Source organism: Protopterus annectens, chromosome 4.part0 (assembly GCF_019279795.1).
Source record: "Protopterus annectens isolate FY-2018-M chromosome 4.part0, PAN1.0, whole genome shotgun sequence".
In the NCBI taxonomy this organism is placed as follows: domain Eukaryota; kingdom Metazoa; phylum Chordata; order Ceratodontiformes; family Protopteridae; genus Protopterus; species Protopterus annectens.
This window is the reverse complement of record NC_056733.1, coordinates 1,587,259,871-1,587,281,222: the sequence shown is the minus strand read 5'-3', so window position 1 is coordinate 1,587,281,222 and position 21,352 is coordinate 1,587,259,871. Positions and strand designations below refer to the sequence as shown.

The window sequence follows — 21,352 nt, the reverse complement described above, 5'->3', positions numbered from 1 at the left end:
TTAACAGGAAAAACAATAATCCTCCTTAACAGTGAACCTGCAAGCTATTCAAAAAACTACAGTCCAGTAACTTGCCATCTGACTATGTACAAACTGTACATTGGAATTGATGCCGACAGAGTTTATAGCCATTTTAAAAAAGTCAATCATGGTAATAGAACAAAAGAGTAACAAAAGAAGGTCATATGGAACAAAGGATCATTTGTTAAATTCATAATGGAGAATTTGTAAAAAGTGGCAGAATCCAAGTATGGCATGGCTAGATTACAAAAAAAAATTTGACAGGATTCCACATTCACGGATAAAGGAGTGCTCTCAGATGTATACAATACACCCTACACATTGATCAGTTATATTACAGTGACCAAGAAAAGTACAGTTGTGTACACTTACCATAAATGTAGATGTTAGAGTGTATTCACTGCTGCAGTCATTACATTTGGGTAATCCTGCTGGCAGGTTGCCCTCAGTCGGCCTGAATTTCAAAGTCCTGGGTCCTGCGTTGGCTGCTGTCGCCCCTTCTCTGACGTCAGGTCGTCAGGGGTATAAAAGAAACAGCCAACGCCATTTTCTTTAGTTTTTCTTGTCCCAGATGTCAGTTGCCCCCTAAAAGGGTAGCCAAAATGTATATTATATATATATATATATATATATATATATATATATATATATATATATATATATACACACATACATACATATATATATATATACATATATATATACACAAATTACATGCACCAATATAAACTTTACCTTCATCTACAAGCCAATACACCACATAGGTTGTGTAAATCAGAGAAGGAAAGATAGGTTCCATCAGAAGAAAAGAGGGATGGCGGGTGGGTAACCTGGAATGTAACAGTGAATACACTCGAACATCTACATTTATGGTAAGTGTACACAACTGTACTATGTTCTTCGTGTTTCACTGTTGCAGTTATTACATTTGGGTAGAGTCCCAAAGCTATGGTTGGGAGGCTGGAGCTAAACAGCAATAGGAGCGGCTATGAGGCCCTGCTGATCTGCAGTGGCAAAGCCTGCCCTGGATTTAGAGTAGAGTGGCAGATGATAGTGCTTTGTAAAGGTGTGCACTGAACTCCAAGTAGCAGCCTCTAAAATGTCCTTGGTAGGTACTCCCCTGAGAAAGGCTGCTGAAATGGCTGCAGCTCTGGTTGAATGTGGCCTAATGCCCTTAGGCACTGGCTTGCCATTGTGTAAATAGAAGAAACGAATGCAGTGGCCTATCCACTTTGAAATAGTCTGCTTTGAGATAGCCTTTCCTTGTGATCCTGCAGCATATGCCACTAGTAATTGCTCTGTTTTTCTGAAAACTTTGGTTCTGTCCAAGTAGAATCTAAGTTGTGTACATCCAAAGAATGCATAATTCTCTCCCCCTTGTTCTGTGGATTTGGATAAAAAGTTGGCAGATGAACAGTTTGGTTAAGAGTCACACTGGACACCATCTTAGGCATAAATGTTGGGTTTGTCCTCAGGGATACCCTGTCTGGATAAAAAATGATAAAAAGTTCCACAGCCATGAGTGCCTGTAGCTCTGAAACTCGTCTTGCAGAAGTTATTGCTAGGAGCAGAGCTGTTTTCCAAGATAAAAACTTTATATCAGCAGTAGCAACTGTCTCAAAAGGAGGCAGGGTGAGTTTTCCAACACATAGTTGAGGTCCCATGCAGGCATTGGTGATCTCGCCTTGGAGGCCTTAAATTTTTGGCTCCTCTGAGGTACTTCTTTAATAAGGGATGAGAAAAGATTGGTGGCTCTGTATTGTAATGAGCCAAAATGGCAGAGGCATGGATTTTAATAGATGAAAAAGATAGGCCTTTGTCCAGCATCTCAGTATTGCAAAATCTGAGAAATATTTGGCACAGCTGTATCAGTTCCTTGTGCCTGGTTCCAAGCACAGAATTTCTTCCATTTTCCAGCATAAGATATTCTAGTACTAGGCCTTCTGGCTTCCAAAATGACATCCATCACAGCTTTACTGAGAGGTGTGTTTTGTATGATTTCATTATCCGCCATGCTGCCAGGTTTAAAGTCCTGAGTTGGCTGTGCAGGATATGATTGTTTTGCTGGGACAGTAGATGAGGTATTTGAGGTAAGTTCCAAACTGGGCATCGAGACAAGTTCCTTAGTATTGGATACCAGTACTGGCGGGGCCAGTCTGGGGCAAACAGTATCATCTTTGGCTTCTCCTGTCTGACCTTTAGGAGTACCTTGGGAAGGAGAGGCATATACTGATAGGTTTTTCCATCTGAAAGATAGGGCGTCCACTTTCCATGCTCGTCTGTGATAAGTCCTTGTGCAGAATCTTTTTAGTTGGTAGTTGTGAGGGGAGTCAAATAGATCTATGTCCGGGCAACCCCATTTCCTTGTTATCATGCTGAAGACTTGTGGATCCAGCTGCCACTCATGGGGATCCATGATGTTTCTGCTTAGTTCGTCTGCCAGAGTATTTTTCCTTCCTTGCAAGAATTGTGCATGCAGATGAACTTGGTAAATCAATGCTGTGTCCCACAAAGTCATGGCTAGTCTGCAAATAGGGTAAGAATGTGTGCCCCCTTGCTTGTTTATATATCACATGGCCGTGGTGTTGTCTGTCTATCAGTAGTTGTCCCGGATGAAGTAGGTCCTTGAAGGCAGTCAGGACATTTTGAACAGCTAGCATCTCTTTTTGATTGATATGTAGATGCATTTGGTTTGAGGACCATGTTCCCTGAATGCATCTTCCTGCTAAGTGGGCCCCCAGGCATAATCTGATGCATCTGTTGTTAGTGTCTGCCTGGCTGGGAGTAATGTGAATTTCTGTCCCTTGTTTTGGTGACAAGCCTTTGCCCACCATCGAAACTCCTGTTGCAGGCAGGGAATGAGAGTAATCATAGTTTCCAGGTTGTGGCAATCTTGAGTCCAAACACTTTTTAGGTACCATTGAAATTTCCTCATATGCAGTCTTGCATATGGAATTAGTAGGATGCAGGATGCCATAAAGCCCAAAGCCTGCAGAATTTTTCTTGAAGATAACTGGGCCTTTGTTGCCAACATTTTGAAATAGGCAGTCAGTTGCCTTTGTTTGTCTGGCGTGAGATAAGCCATCTGGGCAGTTGTATTTAAGCTTGCACCCAGGAATATTATCTCTTGAGAGGGTACTAGTTTTGATTTATTGTCATTGACTGTGTACCCTAGGCATGTTAGAAGTCTTTTTACAAATGCCAGATGCTGTAGAAGAATGTCCTTGTTCTCTCTGCTTGAATTAGACAGTCGTCCAAGTAAGGATATATTTGTATTCCTCTTTGTCTGCAGAATGCAGTTACTGGTGCCAGGCACTTTGTAAAGACCCTGGGCGCAGTAGATAAGCCAAAGTGCAGTGCAGAGAATTGGTAATGCATTGAGCCAGCCTTGAATCTGAGGTATCTTCTGCATAACTGTCTGATTGGGACATGCAGGTATGCCTCTTTTAGGTCTAAAGTCACAAGCCATGCGTTCTTGCCCAGCATGGGCAGAAGTTGCTGCAAAGTCAACATCTTGAATTTTGGTATATCCAGGAATGTGTTCAGAATAGATAGGTCCAGTACTGGCCTCCAGGCCTTGTCCTTTCTGAGTACCAAGAACACTCGAGTAAAATCCTTGTCCCTGCTCTTGCTCTGGTACTTGTCGAATGGCCCCCATGTCCATGAGGGATGAGACTTGTTTTTGTGCCTCTGCCCATTGATTTTTTGGCAAATCTGGCCAGCCGTTTGCCTTTAGCAAGGTATGAAAATGGAACTTGTAGCCTTGTGACACTATATTTAGAACCCACTTGTCCTGGGTTATAATGTGCCAATTTTGTGAAAAAAGTGCTAATTTCCCCCCTAAAGGTGCTGCCAGTAGATAAGTGCTTGATGCAGGCAGAGGGAAGTCATTGGGACTGTTTCCTGTATGGTTGTGATTTGTCTTCTCCAACTTTGGAGGTAGAAGCACCCCATTGCTTTGACCTGTATGAACCTTGTGCCTGGGATCTGCCTCTAGGGCGTCTGGATCTGCCCCTTTGAGGTCTGTCTGACACAGGAAAGGACCAATTCTTGGTTGGCCAGTGTCTACTAAACCTAGGTGGCTGTACTTGTAAAAAATCTTTGACAGTTTGGATAGATTTAGCTTTATCCTCCATTTTCTTAAACACCTCTTCTGCCTTAACACCAAACAAAGTATCATGCTGTAAAGGTGCATCTAATAGTTTAACTTTGACATGATCAGGCAGATTTTGTTCCTTTAACCAAGCATGCCTTCTAATTACAGAACCTGTAACTGTGGCCCTGCAGGAGGCCTCCAAAGAATCAAAACCACATTGCAAAGTATGCTTTCCAACTTGTTCAGCTGCATGCAATAAATCCTGCATGTCCTTGTTTTCTGCACATTCTGAGTTTAACAACATTTTCTGTTTAAGCAATGCCATGACATGTTGCTGATATTTTAGCATATGAAACTGACAGTTTAAGGCCCTTATAGCCAAGGTAGCAGATGTGTAAACCTTTTTCCCCATCTATCTAGTGCCCTAGAATCTCTGTCAGAGGGGGTAGGGTTTTTTTGCAGCAGAAGCCTTAACTCCTTTGGGACCCTGTGAAATAGTTTCTGGGTCTGCAGCAGGGTTTTTAAAAAGGAATTTATGAGAGTCAGGAACCCTGTAATATCTGTCAGGCTTAACAGGAGCTGGAGGTAAGGAGTCAGGGGTAAGACTAGACTCCGAAAAAAACATCATCTACAATGTCTAACACAGGTGGAATGGCTAGTGGCCTGTGCTGAGGTAGTAAAACGAAATCCCTGAGCCTCTTTTTAGATTCTGAAAAATCTTGGCCCTCCCACTGGAAATGCTCCCTCATGGTAAGTTTCCCCAAAAGAATAGTCCTCTGGAGGAGAAGCTGAAGGAACAGACTCTTCAGCCTCAGAATCCTCATAGGGGGGAAGAGAATATTCCTGATCAGAAGAGGAATCAGAAGAAATAGAAAACTAATCTGAAGATTCATAGTCAGTCTCTTGCCTAGGCCTCTTATCAGGAGGGGGATGGGAAACCCTGATCAAGGTAATCAAGTCTTTGGCCATTTTGAGCATCTGTTTTTTGGGCATAGAGGCCTGTCCACGTGGCTCTTGAGTTTTGTTTCTTTGCTTTAGAATGTGCTTTAGCCTCTGTCTTTGAAGTTGAATTAGGTTTGATGTAAAGATGTTTAGGTCTGAATACACCCTCAGAAGCCGGTGCCTGCTCAGCGGCTCCGGACCCATCTGAAGGAATGGTATCAGAGGCTCCAACACCTTGAGTTTCCAGCGGCATGGCAGACTCCATGTGGGAGTCGGTAGCGGCCTGCGACTCTAAAGTAGCGGGCGTCAGGGGCTGCGAAAACACCTCACTGAGAACCGGTGACTGGCTTAGAAGTAGTTTCGTCGTCAGTTTTGGGCCTCGGTTGTCTCTCTCCTTCTCTTTGCATTTTTTGTGAACGCCGGTAGTCGGATGGCTATCCGACGACATTTCTGGATAATTAAACCAGCGTCCAAAATAGTTTAAAGCAAAATCATACCGACGCTTAATAGTGCGTTGGTTAAATCTAGCACAAAACCGACAACCAGAAACGTTGTGATTAGGGCCTAGGCAAGGAATACAGTAAGAATGAAAGTCCTTATGAGGTATTTGCTTTCCACAAGAAATACAATCATTTACTTTTTCTGACATCGGTCTGGAGCAAGAAAAAAGTTTCCCCAAAGGGGTACTTAGCTTTATTGAAGACTTTGGATATGAAACTCGAACACGAAAATCTCAGGAGTTGGCCGACTGGCACTTGTGAACTGCTTCTGCTTCGGGCACCGTGTGGCAAGAAAGACTAAAGAAAATGGCGTTGGCTGCTTCTTTTATACCCCCGACGACCTGACGTCAGGGAAGGGGTGACAGCAGCCAATGCAGGACCCAGGACATTGGAATTCAGGCTGACTGAGGGCAACCTGCCAGCAGGATTACCCAAATGTAATGACTGCAACAGTGAAACATGAAGAACATCAGAGGAAAACCACTTTTCACCTAAGCCATGATAAAGGACAAATCATCATCTCGGGGATAAAAATTTAACGGGGGATATTCCAGGGTAACTCACCATTTTTCTTTTGTCTTGCCCTTAACCCATTAGGTCATGGTTACAATCTGGCTCTCAGAAAACAGCAAAGTGTAAAGGCTTTTCATCTATTTTTTTGTGAATGATTTAAAACTGTATAGTTCATCAGATGAGGAGGTGAAAGCACAACTGGAAGTGGTCAAAACTTTCTCAGATGATACATGAATGTCATTTAGTCTTGATAAAAGTGCAAAAGTAACATTTAAAACAGGAAAGCTGCAGCACAAAGAAAACATCAGTCTGGGGCAAGAATGTGACAAAGGAACTTGTGCAGAAGGGAGTATATAAGTATCTGGGAACTGATGAAGGATCTACAATAAAACACGAAGAAATACGAACAAAACTTAGTAAGGAATATTTTAGAAGACTAAAATTAATACTGAAAACAGCCCTGACATGTAGGAACAAAGTCCAAGCTATAAACCAATGTGCTCTTCCTGGTCTAGCTTACAGTTTTGGGGTGATTGGCCCCAAAAGACACTGGATCAGTTGGACAGGAAAAACAAAAAAAATGCTTCACACTTATCAAATGATATATATATATATATATATATATATATATATATATATATATATATATATACACACACATTAAAAAAAAAAGTGTAAACCAAGATTATATATTCCCCATTCTGAAGGGGGGCATAGGCCTCCTCGAAACTGATTACCCATACATATCTGCAGTTGTAGGACTGCATACATCTCTGCTGACATCATCAGATTCAAACATAGTGAAAGTTTTAAAACAAAGAGAAAGAAAAGTTGTGTAAAACCTTACCATAACCACAGATGTCTTTCTCTTAGGCATCTATTCCAATGTACAGTTTATACATCGTCAGATGGCAAGTTACTTACCATGCAGTATTTTACATATGGGTTTACTCCTTGTCTTGCATATGTATGGCCAGTATACAAAAGTTTTCAGTCCCTCTGAGGTGCATGGGTCGTCTGACATAGCGGAGGGAAATGTTGGCCATAAAAGTGATGTCTGCACACAACAACCCTCAAAACTAAAAGCCCCAGTTGGAGCCAGTCCTAATAAGGGCAATGCCGGTCCAGTGCCACCAAGAAAGCGAAATGCAACCTAACAGGAAAGGAAGGAGGGTGGGAAGGAATACTACAACATGGAAGAGAAGGACATCTATGGTTATGGTAAGATTTTACACAATTTATATCTTTTTTGGACCTCAGTTATCTCAGAGGATTCCCACTTGAAATGATCTTTCATCTTGGAGACAGTTTCCCCAAAGGTCAGGACCTCAGCAGGGGGAGTCAGGATCGACTGATTCTTCCACTGGAGAGCCATACCCCAAGGTGGAAGAAATCTGGATGTTGTAAGATAAAAATTCCTCAGAGGAGGAATCAGAAAAGTCTTCCTCTTCCCTCATGTTAGGATCTGAGGTCTGAGGCATAGAGCTCAGGAGTGGTGGGGATATGTTAGCACTCACAGTAGAGGTAGGCCGCAAGGCCATGAAAGCATTAAACAGGCTTTGACTGAAAGCCTGCCAATCAGGCATGCTTTCAGAAGAAGAAGAGATGTGCTTTCTTTTGTCTTTCTTTTTAAGGGGCCTAGCAGGTGTCTGAAGGGGTGTTGAATCTGGAGACAGCAAAGGACTAGAGGGATGCGACAGGCCTTCTGAAAATGATGGTTCCCCCTGACGGAGACTAATGTACGTAAAGCCTCAGCAGATGTGTTCTCACCATGGGATTGTACGGCATCTGTGGAGGTACCTGCTACATCCACTGCAGCAGATCCGAATCTGGATCCCTCTACCAGACCAAGGTCAGACACAGGCTGAGGATAGGACAGTAAAGGCTCAGCGGAAGAGGTAGGCTGTAAGGTCTTGGCCTTTTTTGGCAGTTCTGAAGGAAAGTACAGTTTTGTACCTACCATAAATGTAGATGTCCGATAGATATGCAACTGCAGTCATAACATATGGGTTGTCCTGCCTCAGACAGCCCTCGGTCAGCCAGATTCCAAAGTCTGGGTCCGACGTCGGCTGATGTCGCATTTCTCTCCGACGTCAGAGCGGCTGGAGTATATAAGCATCAGCCGACGCCATTTTCTTCAGTGTTTCTTACCCCAGATGCCAGGTGCCCTCCAAGGAAGGCTGTAATCAAATTGGAAGACAAAAACAGGATTCCAGACAAATAAGTAAGCAATAAACAGATACACCATAACAGATATCCCCAGCTAAGAGAAACAGGGATAGGAGTGGACCCAAGGCATAGAGGGGTATGGAGGGAGGGAAAATCCGACTGCAGTTGCATATCTATCGGACATCTACATTTATGGTAGGTACAAAACTGTACCATGTCCTTCAAGAATGCAACTGCAGTCATAACATATGGGTAGAATACCATAGCTTAGCTGGGGGGGGGGGGGGGATGCTCTAGGAAAGAGATGGTGTGGCAATCAAACCCTGCAAGACTGTCGAAGCAAAGCCTGCTCTGGATCTGGAGTATAGAGGGAGATTGTAGTGTTTGGATAATGTATGCACGGAGCTCCATGTAGCAGCTTCTAGAATGTCCTTTGTAGGCACCCCTCTTAAGAATGCTGTAGAGGTGGCTGTAGCTCTGGTGGAGTGTGGTCTGACATTGGCTGGAACAATCTTCCCATGGAAGGAATAACAAAATCTGATGCAATGTCCAATCCATTTTGAAATAGTCTGTTTTGAAATTGCTTTTCCTTGTACTCCAGGGGCGTAAGCTACAAAAAGTTGATCAGACTTCCTACTGGTCTTGGTTCTGTCCAGGTAGTAGCGAAGTTGTCTGTGAATGTCCAAGGTATGGTAACAGTCTTTCCCCTTTGTTCTCAGGATTGGGGAAGAAAGCAGGCAGATAAATAGCTTGATTTAAAGAAACCCTAGATACCACCTTTGGCATAAAAGTAGGGTTGGTTCTTAAGGAGACCCTGTCTCGGTGAAAGATTATGAACGGTGGCATTGCCATTAGGGCCTGTAGTTCCGAAACCTTTCTTGCTGAGGTAATTGCCAACAGGAAAGCTGTCTTCCATGAGAGAAATTGCAAGTCCACTGAAGCTGCTGGCTCAAACGGAGGTAGAGTCAGTTTTTCTAGGACAAAGTTGAGGTCCCAAGCTGGCACTGGAGCCTTTCTTGGTGGCTTAATGTTCTTGATTCCCCTGAGGAATTGCCTTAGCAAAGGATGTGAAAACACAGGTGGATCAGTGTTATATCTAGCTGAAATAGCTGAAGCATGTATCTTTATGGAAGAATATGAGAGTCTATTCTGAAGCATATCTGCCAAATATTCCAGGATGAGTGGGATGTTCAATAATGATGCATCATGTCCCTTGCTGGTATTCCAAATGCTGAATCTCTTCCATTTTGCTAAGTAAACCTTTCTGGTGGACGGTCTTCGAGCTTCTGTTAATATCCGCTGAACTTCCTTAGAGAGAGATAGATTGAGGTTATTCATGGGATCTCCCAGGCTGTTAGCTGCAGTGTCTGAAGGTTTGGATGCACTGTCTTGAAGTTGTGCTGAGTCAAAAGTAGGGGCCATTGGGGAAGGGCCCACTTCTTGTTGTGACATATGCTCCGTAGTAGTGGGTACCAGTGTTGTCTTGGCCAGTCTGGAGCTGTTAGGATCCCCTTGGGTCTCTCTGCTTTGATCTTTAGTAATACTGTGGTCATCAGTGGCAGAGGTTGGAATGCATAGATTTTTAGGAATTTCCAGTTGAATGAAAGAGCATCTATTTTCCAAGCTTGTGGATGGTATGTCCTTGAACAGAATTTTTGTAGATGATGGTTGAGGTGAGAGGCAAATAGGTCTACTTCTGGCCTGCCCCATGTTGAGGTGAGTTGTGTGAAGATCTTCGGGTGTAACCTCCACTCGTGTGGATCTATGAAATTCCTGCTTAGGCTGTCCGCCAGCGCATCGTCTTTGCCTGGAACAAACTGGGATTGTAACTGTATGTTTAGGCTCAGTGATTTTTCCCAAAGATTCATTGTCAGTCTGCAAAGGGGGTAGGAATGGGTGCCCCCTTGCTTGTTTATATACCACATCACAGTGGTGTTGTCTGTCCGTATCAGTAAATTGCCTTGCTGAAGTTGTTGTCGAAAGGCCTCGATGGCATGCATTACTGCCAGCATTTCCTTTTGGTTTATATGCAGATGTGTTTCCTTTGGAGACCATTGTCCTTGTATACATCTGCCTTCCATGTGCGCCCCCCATCCAATGTCTGAGGCGTCTGTGGTCATGGTCTGTGTTATCTGAGGCTTTTTGAATGACATACCTGTGTTTGCCTGGCTTACTGAGGCCCACCATAGGAATTCCTTTTGTAGGCATGGAATGAGCGGTATGGTTGTCTCTAAGTTGTTGCTGTGCTGAGACCATAGGCTTTTTAAGTATCATTGAAGCTTTCTCATGTGTAGTCTTGCTAATGGAACCAGGAGAATGCAGGATGCCATGTAACCCAGGGCCTGTAGGAATCTCCTTGCAGTCATCTGGGTGAGTTTTGCCAAACCCTTGAAATAATGAGTTAACTTCTCTTGCTTGTCTTCTGTCAGGTAAGCCATTTGAGAGGCTGTGTCTAGATTGGCTCCTAAGAAGGTTATTTGCTGGGATGGTTGAAGTCTTGACTTTTGGAAGTTGACTGTGTATCCCAGAGCCTGAAGTAATTGTATGACATAGTTCAAGTTTTTTGTCAACATCAATTTGTCGTCCGCTTGTATAAGGCAGTCGTCCAGGTACGGGTAAATTTGGATCCCCTGGAGCCTGCAATGAGCAATTACTGAAGCCAGGCATTTTGTGAATACTCTGGGCGCAGAAGATAAGCCAAATGGCAATGCTGAGAATTGATAATGCTCTGGCCCTGCAAGAAATCTGAGGTATCTTCTGCAGCTGTGTCTGATAGGGACATGCAGGTATGCCTCCTTGAGGTCCAGAGTAATCAGCCAAGACCCCTTGCCCAGCATGGGAAGGAGTTGCTGTAGAGTCAGCATTTTGAACTTTGGTACTATGAGAAAAGTGTTTAATGCGGACAAATCCAGTACTGGTCTCCATTGAGTTTCTTTTCTTGGAACAAGGAACAGTCTTGAGTAAAACCCCTGGCCTTGTTCTTGTTGTGGTACTCTTTCTATTGCTTTTATCTGAGCAAGCAGAGAAATTTGCTTGATAGCCTCTGCCCTCTGGTTTTGTGGTAGGTTTGGCATGCCCTGTTTTCTTGGTAAGGTATGAAAATGGAACCTGTAACCTTGGTCTATAATGTCCAAAATCCATTTGTCTTTTGTCAATCTGTGCCAATTGTCTGAAAACAGAGATAATTTTCCGCCCAAGGGAGCTTCTATTTGCTCCTTGGTTGGCAGACGTAGAGGAAAGTCATTGAGATTGTGTCTGAGGGGCAGGGGAGACCCCTGTGTCACTTCTTTGGTTTGCTGGCTGCCATTGTCGTCCCCTGTAAGGACCTCTGTATTGTCCTCTTCCTCGGCCATGCCTGTTTTTACCCCTTTGAAATTTTTCAGGATTAGGAAAGGACCAGTTTTTTGAAGGCCAATTCCTGCTGAATCTGGGGGGCTGAACCTGGAGGAAATCTTTGACCGTCTGAACTGATTTTGCTTTTTCCTCGATGGACTTTAACACATCTTTAGCATTAGCACCAAAAAACTTGTTCTTTTCCAAGGGTGCATCCAGAAGTTTTGCCTTAACATGATCTGGTAGAGGTTGTTCTTTTAACCATGCATGTCTACGAATGACTGCCCCTGTCATAGCTGCCCTACATGAAGCTTCCAATGCATCATATCCACACTACAGAAAGTGATTGCTGACTTGCTGAGAATTATGTACAGCTTCCTGCAAAGACTTCCTGTCTAAAGGGTCAGGAGAAGCCAATGTTTTCTGTAAATCATCTAACAGGTAATCCTGATATTGTAACATATGAAAGAGGCCATTCAAAGCTCTCATAGATAAAGTGGTGGAGGTGTAGACCTTTTTCCCCCATCTCTCTAATGACCTAGCTTCCCTGTTGGAAGGCAAGGGATTTTTAGAGGTGGAAGCTGAAACACCTTTAGGTCCCTGAGAAATAGTTTCTAAATCAACAGTATGGGCCCTGAATAAATGGGAATGTGTTTCTGGGACCCTGTAATATCGGTCTGGCTTGGCTGGAGCAGGAGGAAGAGAATCAGGGGTAACACTGGAGTCAGAATATAGATCATCCAAAACATCAAACACAGGAGGAATAGCTAAGGGCCTGTGCTGGGGCTTTTTAAGGAAGGTTCGAAGGCGCTTTCTGGAATCAGAATATTCCTGGCCTTGCCACTTGAAATGTTCCCTCATGGTATGCAGAACTTCCCCAAAAGAAATATCCTCAGGAGGGGAGGCCGAGGGGATGGAATCCTCTGCATCCGAGTCCTCACAGGTCTGGAAGAGCTCTTCCTGGCCATCGGAGTGGACAGAGTCCTCAGAATCTTCATCTGAAGGGATAGGGTAAGAGGGTTCAATCCGGGGCCTCTTATCAGGAGGAGGCTGGGATCCTCTAATCATGGAAATTAAGTCTGCGGCCATAGACATGATTTGTGTCTCAGGAGTAGGCTGAGGTAAGGCTTTAGCTGTAAGGTGCTTGGTCTTGCTGGCTGCCTTAGCCTGAGTGTAGGCCTTAATAGACATGGCCATAGGAGGCCTGGCAGCTCCATGTGCAGGAGTGACCTTATCTACAGCAATGGTCTCGGGCATTTCCTCGGTTTCAGTATCCGGAGGAAAATCTATAACTGGCGTCGGAGTGGTATCTGGTATCGGAGTCGTCAGTATTGCGGTGTCTTCGGTTCGGAGTGGTGGAATAACCGTCTCAGGGGGAACCGGAGCACTAGCGGTAGGTTTTGGTGTGGAGTCGGTGGTAGACGCGGGCCGAGGATGTCGGTCCCGGTCTTTTCGTTTCTTGGGAGTTTGCGATGTCGGAAGTTCCGACGGCATTGTATAAGCAAATTTTTTGCCGAAAAAGTCTTCAGCGAACTCCGCCCGGCGCCCGAGAGTGCGCTTATTGAAGCAAGCACAGGCGACACAGGCCGAGACGTCGTGGTCTGGGCCAAGGCAAGGAAGACAGTAAGAGTGGAAATCCTTATGAGGTATTTGTTTACCACAAGACAGACAATTATTAACTTTTTCAGTAATTTCTGACATCGGCTGAGGCAAGAAAAGGTCCCCAACGGGGTACTTAGCTTTTTTGATGACTTCGGATTCGAAGAATACAGGAGCTGACCGACCGGCACTTGCGAACTGCTTCTGCCGGCACCGCGGCAAGAAAGACTGAAGAAAATGGCGTCGGCTGATGCTTATATACTCCAGCCGCTCTGACGTCGGAGAGAAATGCGACATCAGCCGACGTCGGACCCAGACTTTGGAATCCGGCCGACCGAGGGCTGCCTGAGGCAGGACAACCCATATGTTATGACTGCAGTTGCATTCTTGAAGGACATCGGAGGACCCACCATCCCTAAAGTAATCTGCTTAAGGCGTTGGTTTTCAAAGTAAAGGTTTAAAGCATGCAAGCAGCTACGTAGGGTCTTGGGTACAAATGCCTGACAACAGGGCAAGCCTTGCAGTTGTGCGACCGTCCCAAGCAGAAAAGACACTGATCGTGGGCATCCTTGTGGGGAATCAGTCGGCCACACTTGCCCTTTCTGGATGACATGAACAAGCAATACAAGTAAAAAGGAAGGACTGAAAGGGTCCCCCCAATGGAGTACTTATCTTAATTCTTTGAATCCAACGTCCGCAGTAGTAGGAACACCTGACGTACGACTGGCGGTTGAGAAGTTCTGAAGGCAGGTGCATGCAAACGTCACTTTTATGGCCCACATTTCCCTCAGCCACATCAGATGTCCCACGCAGCTCAAAGGGACTGAAAACTTTTGTATACTGGCCGTACGAATACTGCAACACTGGAAAAGGACATCAAGTATAAGATAACCTCCTTGCTTAGTTTAGCAGAAGCATTACGGGTACTAAGTGGGAATGAAAACCAAACCAGAAGCAGATAAAAACCAGGCAGCAACTAAATGTGCCAAAAAAAAAAAAAAAATACAAGGAGGAGGATCGGATGAGTAGGTAAGTAATGTGGAGAAGTCATTAATATAGTTGCAAATAAGAAAACTCCTGGAACAACCTCATGCTGATCAGCATCTGATGAAGGAATGGTTAAAGGATAGGTGAATTTAAACCAGGTTAATACTGGTGGCCTAGGACAGCGTACTACATACACACTAGTTTACAAAGTCCAATGAGCATGTGGGAGAAACAGATAAATGCTGGTCCTGTAAAACAGAACTGAAAACAGTCGCACATCTTGTTGCTGGGTTTGATACACTAAAGGCAGAGGGTCTGTATACTGAAAGGTATAATAATGTGGCAAGACTGTTGCATTGGGGACTGTGTAAACATTACAATACTGAAGTACCTCAGAAGCACTGGAAATATAAGCCAGAAAGTATTATACAGAACGATGAAGTTTACATCACATGGGATCACCCATTACCAACAGTTCAAAAAACAGATGTGAAAAAAATATAGTAGTCCACAAAAAGAAAGTATAGCACTGATCATGAAAATTGCTATACCTGGTGATTACTGTGCTTTATGTACTGAGACACAAAGAAAGTCATACAATACCAGGATACGTGGGCAGAAAAAAGGGCAATGTTGGATGAGGATACCAAGGAGCAATGGGTCTCATAAAAAAGAATTTACAGTCCCATTTAGATATGCTACCAATACATGTAACTCATATGAATTGCAGGAGTCAATTTTAGGCATGTTGTGGATGCTGCAAAGAGCACTTCTTCCTAACAAACAGTGACACAATACTAATTTCACAAACACTTTGACTTAAGAATGGGGTCAAATCCAGTTATGACATTAGAAACCCAACATTTTTGTAGAAATTAAAAGAGAAAAACACCTTGTAACAAAACAATGTCAGCACATTTTATAGCAAACATTACATAGATGTTCCAGCAGAAGTAAACTGTGCATTACTCCTGCAATCACTTCTCACATGTATTAACACAATGCAGGGGTGTGTCTTTATAAAGGGAGAAGAAGGGGTGTTAAGTCAGCAACTCTACTAACACCACAGATCATATTATTAAAGTTTTTCACAAAACATTTTTACACAATCAAAAAACTGTAAAGATTTTCATCCTGTATACTGCTTTACTGCTGAGGCTTCTTACATACGCTTGTTAAGAACAGAAAAGACTCAAAAATGCTTTAGGGTGTACTGCTGGCTTTAAAATTAAGAAAATGCTGAGAATTCAAAGCAGTTAGAAATTAAAAAAAAAAAAAAAACTTCTGAAACTGGTCATCTCCATTAAAGGAATACATAACTGCTGCATCTTCGGTCATGGAAATCAAACAGTAGTTAAAAAAAGCTAAAATTCAAACCTTGTACCTACTTTAACTTAGCCATTTATCGCTAAAAAACTGCTCGGAGTTTTCTTTCACTGCTCAAATAAAAAAAATTCTGGAACTAGAATGGCATTTTTGAATGACTAGAGATGAGGTTTGACTCATTATGTATTTCTTAGCTTAACTTCATTTATATATACATATGTGTGCACATGCACGTATTAACAGATCTTTACAAGTTCTCTTCCCCATATCTAAATAAACTCCAGAAAACAAGGAAAAAGTCTTACAGCGTTTGCTCTGACTGATGGTTTTCAGGGTTGAAACGGTAGGATGGAAGTTGTTCTATGTCTGCCTTGGTAAGTCCTCGTGGTTTTGCCTCACCTAGTCTCTCTGCCAAATTCAGTAATGCCTGTAAGAAAAGGAAAGTTTAAAAAACTATGAAGTTTTCTGAAGATAAGTAGTTCATCTACAGTGAAGGCTCTTTTTATAAAATCCAGTATAATAATACAGCAAAGTTGTTGGTCTTCAAGGGTGATCATGTAACAGTAAATAACTGCATTTCATTTCAGTTGCTTTCTACTTCCATTGTCCTCCCTGATTTTTCAGAGTTCACATCTCTCTAACAATATCAAGTCTGGTCACATAGCTATGAAGGTTTTGACGCACATCAGATGAAACTCTCATAACTGTGATTATAGTAAAAAAAATAATAAATCCAAAACTAACATACAAAATAATGAAAAAATTTCCCCAACCATATTAACCAAAAAAGCAGTAAATGTGTATACAGTTCCCAAACACAGAGAAGGAAGCAGGGATGTTTTACTGCTACAGTGATCTCACCTCGCCAATAGTACAACTGTGTTAGCACACTCACCACAACAAGATGTTTGAGTAGGCTCAGTGCTGCAGTGTGATTTCTTATTGATGGGATTCAGAACTCCTCTAGGCTAGTCTTCAACACTTTCAAATTTTCTGTTGTACAGCTATGAGCAAGTACACTACTGCTCTAATAACAGTTGATGAGGGTACCAGTTTAACAACTGTTTGCTTAGAGACAGGCCTGTCATAAAAAAAAAAAAAAAAAAATGTTCAGGCTGTCTAAATTCCTTAGTGCTTGCTAGATACCACCTAAGCTGCCTGAGTATATCCAGAAAATATAAGATGTTTATTGTGATCCACTTAACTAGGGTAAAACAGTGGTAAATGAACATTTTGGACTAGCTCCAGATTAGATACACATTTGTCATGAAAGAAGGTTGTTCATAGGTAGGTACTAGGCTATTGGCTCTGGGGCCTATACAAGCCCAGCCAAAAAGGTACTCAGGCTTTTGCCACCCAAAAAAATTATTTTCCTGTGCCACTGTCGAGCAGAGCCACAGAGGTGATCCCCGGGGTGAATTTCCTATTTCCCATCCAATCATCAAGATTTTTCTTGAAGAGTGTTAATGAGGAGCTTTGTTTGATATAGATAGGTAGTTTATTCCAGAGTATGGGAAGTCTCTGGGACAGTAATCTATACCTCCAGCATGTTCTGTTTATTGTGGTGACAATGTTTAGGTCCCTAGAGCGTGTAGCTCGGAGGGATTGGGATTTCTTTAAGTGGAGCATGTCCAACAGCTTTGGGTTTGACATAGCTTTGTATGTTAGGCAGAGATCACTTCTGAGTAGGCGATATGTGACGGAGTAAAGCTGGTGTTTTTTGAGACTGTCTGCGTAGGGCATCTGTTTGAGGTTGGTAATCCTCTTTGTGAGGTATTTCTGCAGCCTTTCCAGTTGTTGTAGATGTCTTGTGAGGTACATACCAAAAGGGGCGTTGTACTCTATAATGGGTCTAATGAGTGATGAGTAGAGGGGAACAATGACCTCTTTTTTTTCTGGATGAGAAACCTTTTGTGATGAGGTTGTGCCACATAGAAGGATTTCCTGACTACTGTGGCAATGTGATTATCAAAGGAGAGACTACTGTCCACCTGTGTCCCAAGGTCTCTTATCACACTTTCGGTGTTAAGTATACTACCTCCTATGTTGTAGCTCATGGGTACAGAGTTTTTACCAAAGGGGATGACAATGTACTTTTGGCATCGAGCTTGAGGCCATGGCTTTGACACCAGGCATCTGTCTCAGTAAGGCCCTTTTGTAGGATGTTCACATCTTTAGGAGTTTCGATTATGGCTCCTAGTTTGCAGTCATCTATGAACTTCGTTAGCCAAAGACCTTTTGTGTTAGCCTGTACTTCAGAGAAGTAGATACCAAACAGGAGAGGACCCAGGACTGAACCCTGTGGTACTCCACTTGTAACTGGTCTGAAGTCGGATTTGGAGTCTGCTACTTTCACAGTGTGGTTTCTGTCAGTGAGCCAGTTGGCAACCCATCTTGTGACATAGGAATTTATACCTAGTTTAGGGAGTTTATCTATAATTCCAGAGTGGGGGATGGTGTTGAAAGCCTTGGCAAGAGCTAGATAGGCTGTGTGAACCACCTTACCCTTGTCTACGGCTTTGGTGACTGCTTCAAAGAAGTCTATCAGGTTTAGGAGACATGATCTGCCTTTTACAAACCCGAATTGGGTGGGGTCCAGAGTTTGGAGATTACCAATGTCTTTGTTTCTAAGTTCTGTGATGATATGTTCCAAGGCCTTGCAGATCAGGCTCGTCAGGCTAATTGGGTGGTAGTTCCCAGGGTCCGTGGTGGCTCCCTCCCCTTGTGGAGTGGGATAACCGCCGCTGTGCGCCATTCAGCAGGCACAGAGCCTGAGGTGAGGCTATGATTGAACATGGTACTTAGGTGGGGTGCCATTTCATTCTGTAGTTCGTGTAGAACGCAGCCTGGGATGTTGTCTGGTCCCACGGATGCTGTGTTCTTGGCTTTGGAGAGTGTGGTTTTTACCTGTGCAGCCGTGATTACAGGAACTTTGCATTCTTCCGGTATAGAGATGGGCTCTTTAGGGGGTGAGACGGGGGTAAAGTTATCACTGAACCTATCTGCCAGGATGTTGGCAATATCAGTTGGGTCTGTACATTTAGTGCCATTGTGCTGCAACTCTGAGCAGATCTGAGTGTTGCCATTGAGATTCTTGACATAGCTATAGAATGCTTTGTGGTTGTCTTTAGAATCAGTGGCGATTTTTGTTTTCGCAACTAGCTTTGGAGGATTTTATCTGGGATCGCAGCTTCTAAATGAGGCTGACCAGGGAGCTCCTCCACTCATGGGATTTTACTCTCTTTTGCAACAGTTTCTTCCTTCTGTTGTACAGTTTGTTTATGGCAGGGGACCACCAGATTGGCTTCCTTTTTTTGGAGGATAGCGTCTTGGTTCTGTTGAGGATAGCACGATCCATGCACTCGTGTAACTGCTTATAAAGTGCAATTGTGTAGGATTCAGTAGTCGTAACTGTACTGTCCAATCTGCATGGGTATCATGAAGTTCACCACTTCTGTCTTAAGAAGCATGAAGTTGGCTTTGGAGAAATTTTTTACCATGCTTTCCTTAATGGGGGGTGGGGGCAGGATGTTGATATCTAGGGTAATTAGCTTATGGTCGGATCAGACCAATGAAGCATTGACTTCAGGTGTGGAACACCGGTCACTCATGTTGGTAATGACTAGATTTAGGATACTGTTGCCCCTGGTGGGGGTGTGGATAAGCGGATCCATGGCATTGGAGTTTATAAATTCCAGAAAGCATTGAATGAAGGAGTTGGTACAGGAGTAGTTTTCCCAGTTAATGGTTGGGTAGTTGAAATCGCCCATAATTAGGGTGTTTGGTTGAACCCTAATATTTTCCAGTACATCAAGAAAAGAGGAGTGGGAATCCTGGGGCATGGTGGGTGATCTGTAGCAAGCCACAATTCAGATTGCAGTTTTGCCCAGTTAGTTGCACATGGATAACCTCGGCTGCATTATGCTGAGCAACTAGCCCGGAGGTGTGGATATCCTTAATGAATATGGACACACCTCCGCCTTTGGTGTTCCGGTCCAGGTTACATGGCTGAAAAGTGTGGTATGAGTTATAGCCTGGTAAGTGCAGGGATGCTCTCTGGAGCCTTGAACCAGGTCTCAGTCAGTGCACAGATATCGATGTTCTCCATTTTAAGGAGTGCCTTGAGTGAGTGCATTTTGAGATTTAGACTTCTAGAATTGAGTAGCATCACCCTCAGTTTTTGCTTGCCTGTTCCTGTTACAGTGGTGAATTTGTCATTGAACCTTGCCTAAAAAAGGCACTATAGGGGCGGCAAGAACCTTAGCCAGTATCCGAAATCCCAGGGGTGACAGATGCAGGCCATCTCTGGCAAAGCATCGTGGTCTGTCGACCATGTCATCCCAGGCAGACAGATACTGGATCCCTTTAGAATGGCACCAGAAACTTAGTCAATTGTTGAAGCCAATCATTTTGTCCTTGTACTGCGGCATTATTCTGGGTGATGGCAGAATGCTACTCAGGGCTAGGGTCATACCTGCCTAGGCTACAAGATCGGAGAGCTCTTCCATGTCTCTTTTCATGTAGTTCAGGGAGGTACGTCTCAGGTCGTTCACACCAACATGGACAATGACAGTGTCATATTTGTACTTGTTCTGGAGTGACCTGCGTGCGTGAGTTATGTGGCGAATCCTGGCACCCAACAGGCAGCTGACAGTAACCTTCGCCTTGTTTAGCCCGGTGAGTGGGACATCAGTGTGCCTGATTACAGAGTCACCTATGACTAGTGTGTTGGGTATGTTGTTTTGCCTTATTGGCTGTGGTTGAGTGGCACACTGAGTCTGCAGGCTATGTGTCATTTGGGTTGTGTTGGGGGGGGGGGGTGGAGGTTGCTTGCATTTCTGCTTTGGAGGTCTCTGTTGCTTGAGCAGATTATTACGGAGAGCCTCCGCGAAAGGTTTTGTGTATTTTGGTGGTGTAGATTTAGTGAGACTATGTGATGAGTGTGGTGTGGTGCAAGTGTTTACCTTCTCCTCTTGACTGTCAATTTGAGTCTTGTTTGGAAAGAGCTTTACCTCCAGTATGGCTAGATAAGTGCATCTCTCACAGGTTGTAGTGTTGGGTGGTAGGAGGAGAGGGTTGTCTGTGTACATGAGGCAATTTCTACATTACCCCAAAATGCCCAGATTCATCAGATAGACAGGAGAGAACATTGGGAGCTGACCCTTGGACATGCCTGAATAAAAAACTATTTTCCTCTAGATAAGTGAGGAAAGTGAGTACAAGAGCTGTTTTTCTCTAAGCAAGTGAGGAAAGTAAGTACCAAAACTGTTTTCCTCTATGTAATGAGGAAGGTTGAGTGCTGTAGTAATTAGTAGGTTATTTAGTGTTTACAAGTTCTGAACAAGTGCTGATCACGAATAAGCAAATTCAAGTGCTCAAACTAAGAATCTGTATCTGGACTAAACTAGTTACAGGAAAGGGGGAAACAAGTGCAAATGCGGGCTTTTAAATCAGAAAGTTGAGAGAGATGGAAAAACTGCCCAAACGGCCAATAACTACAATTTCTGGGCCAGAACCACTCCTTATGTAGTAGATAGGTTGCCTAGTGCTTACCACTCCCACTGATGAGCTAAAAGGCTTCCCTCCAACACAGAAAGCTTGGGGGGGCTCAGAAGCTTACATACAGTCCTGGATACAGCAAATCTGAATCTGGACTACAGTAGTTACAGGAAAGGTATATATATATATATATATATATATATATATATATATATATATATATATATAAAAGTTTATATATATATATATATATATATATATATATATATATATATATATATATATATATATATATTTTAAATATATAGATATATATATATATATATACAGAAAAGTAGCTAAAACAGCAGTCAAAACAATTCAAATG

At 43.3% G+C, this 21,352-nt stretch overlaps 1 protein-coding gene across 1 annotated transcript in view; it reads right to left on the bottom strand.

Moving 5' to 3' along the window:
• The window catches only part of RNF44 (ring finger protein 44), a 985,912-nt gene that overhangs the window by 354,935 nt on the left and 609,625 nt on the right, over positions 1 to 21,352 (bottom strand). Inside the window, exon 6 of the mRNA XM_044069361.1 lies at positions 15,792 to 15,913. Within this exon, the coding sequence (XP_043925296.1) occupies positions 15,792 to 15,913 (122 nt within the window). The remainder of the gene's footprint in view (positions 1 to 15,791; positions 15,914 to 21,352) is intronic.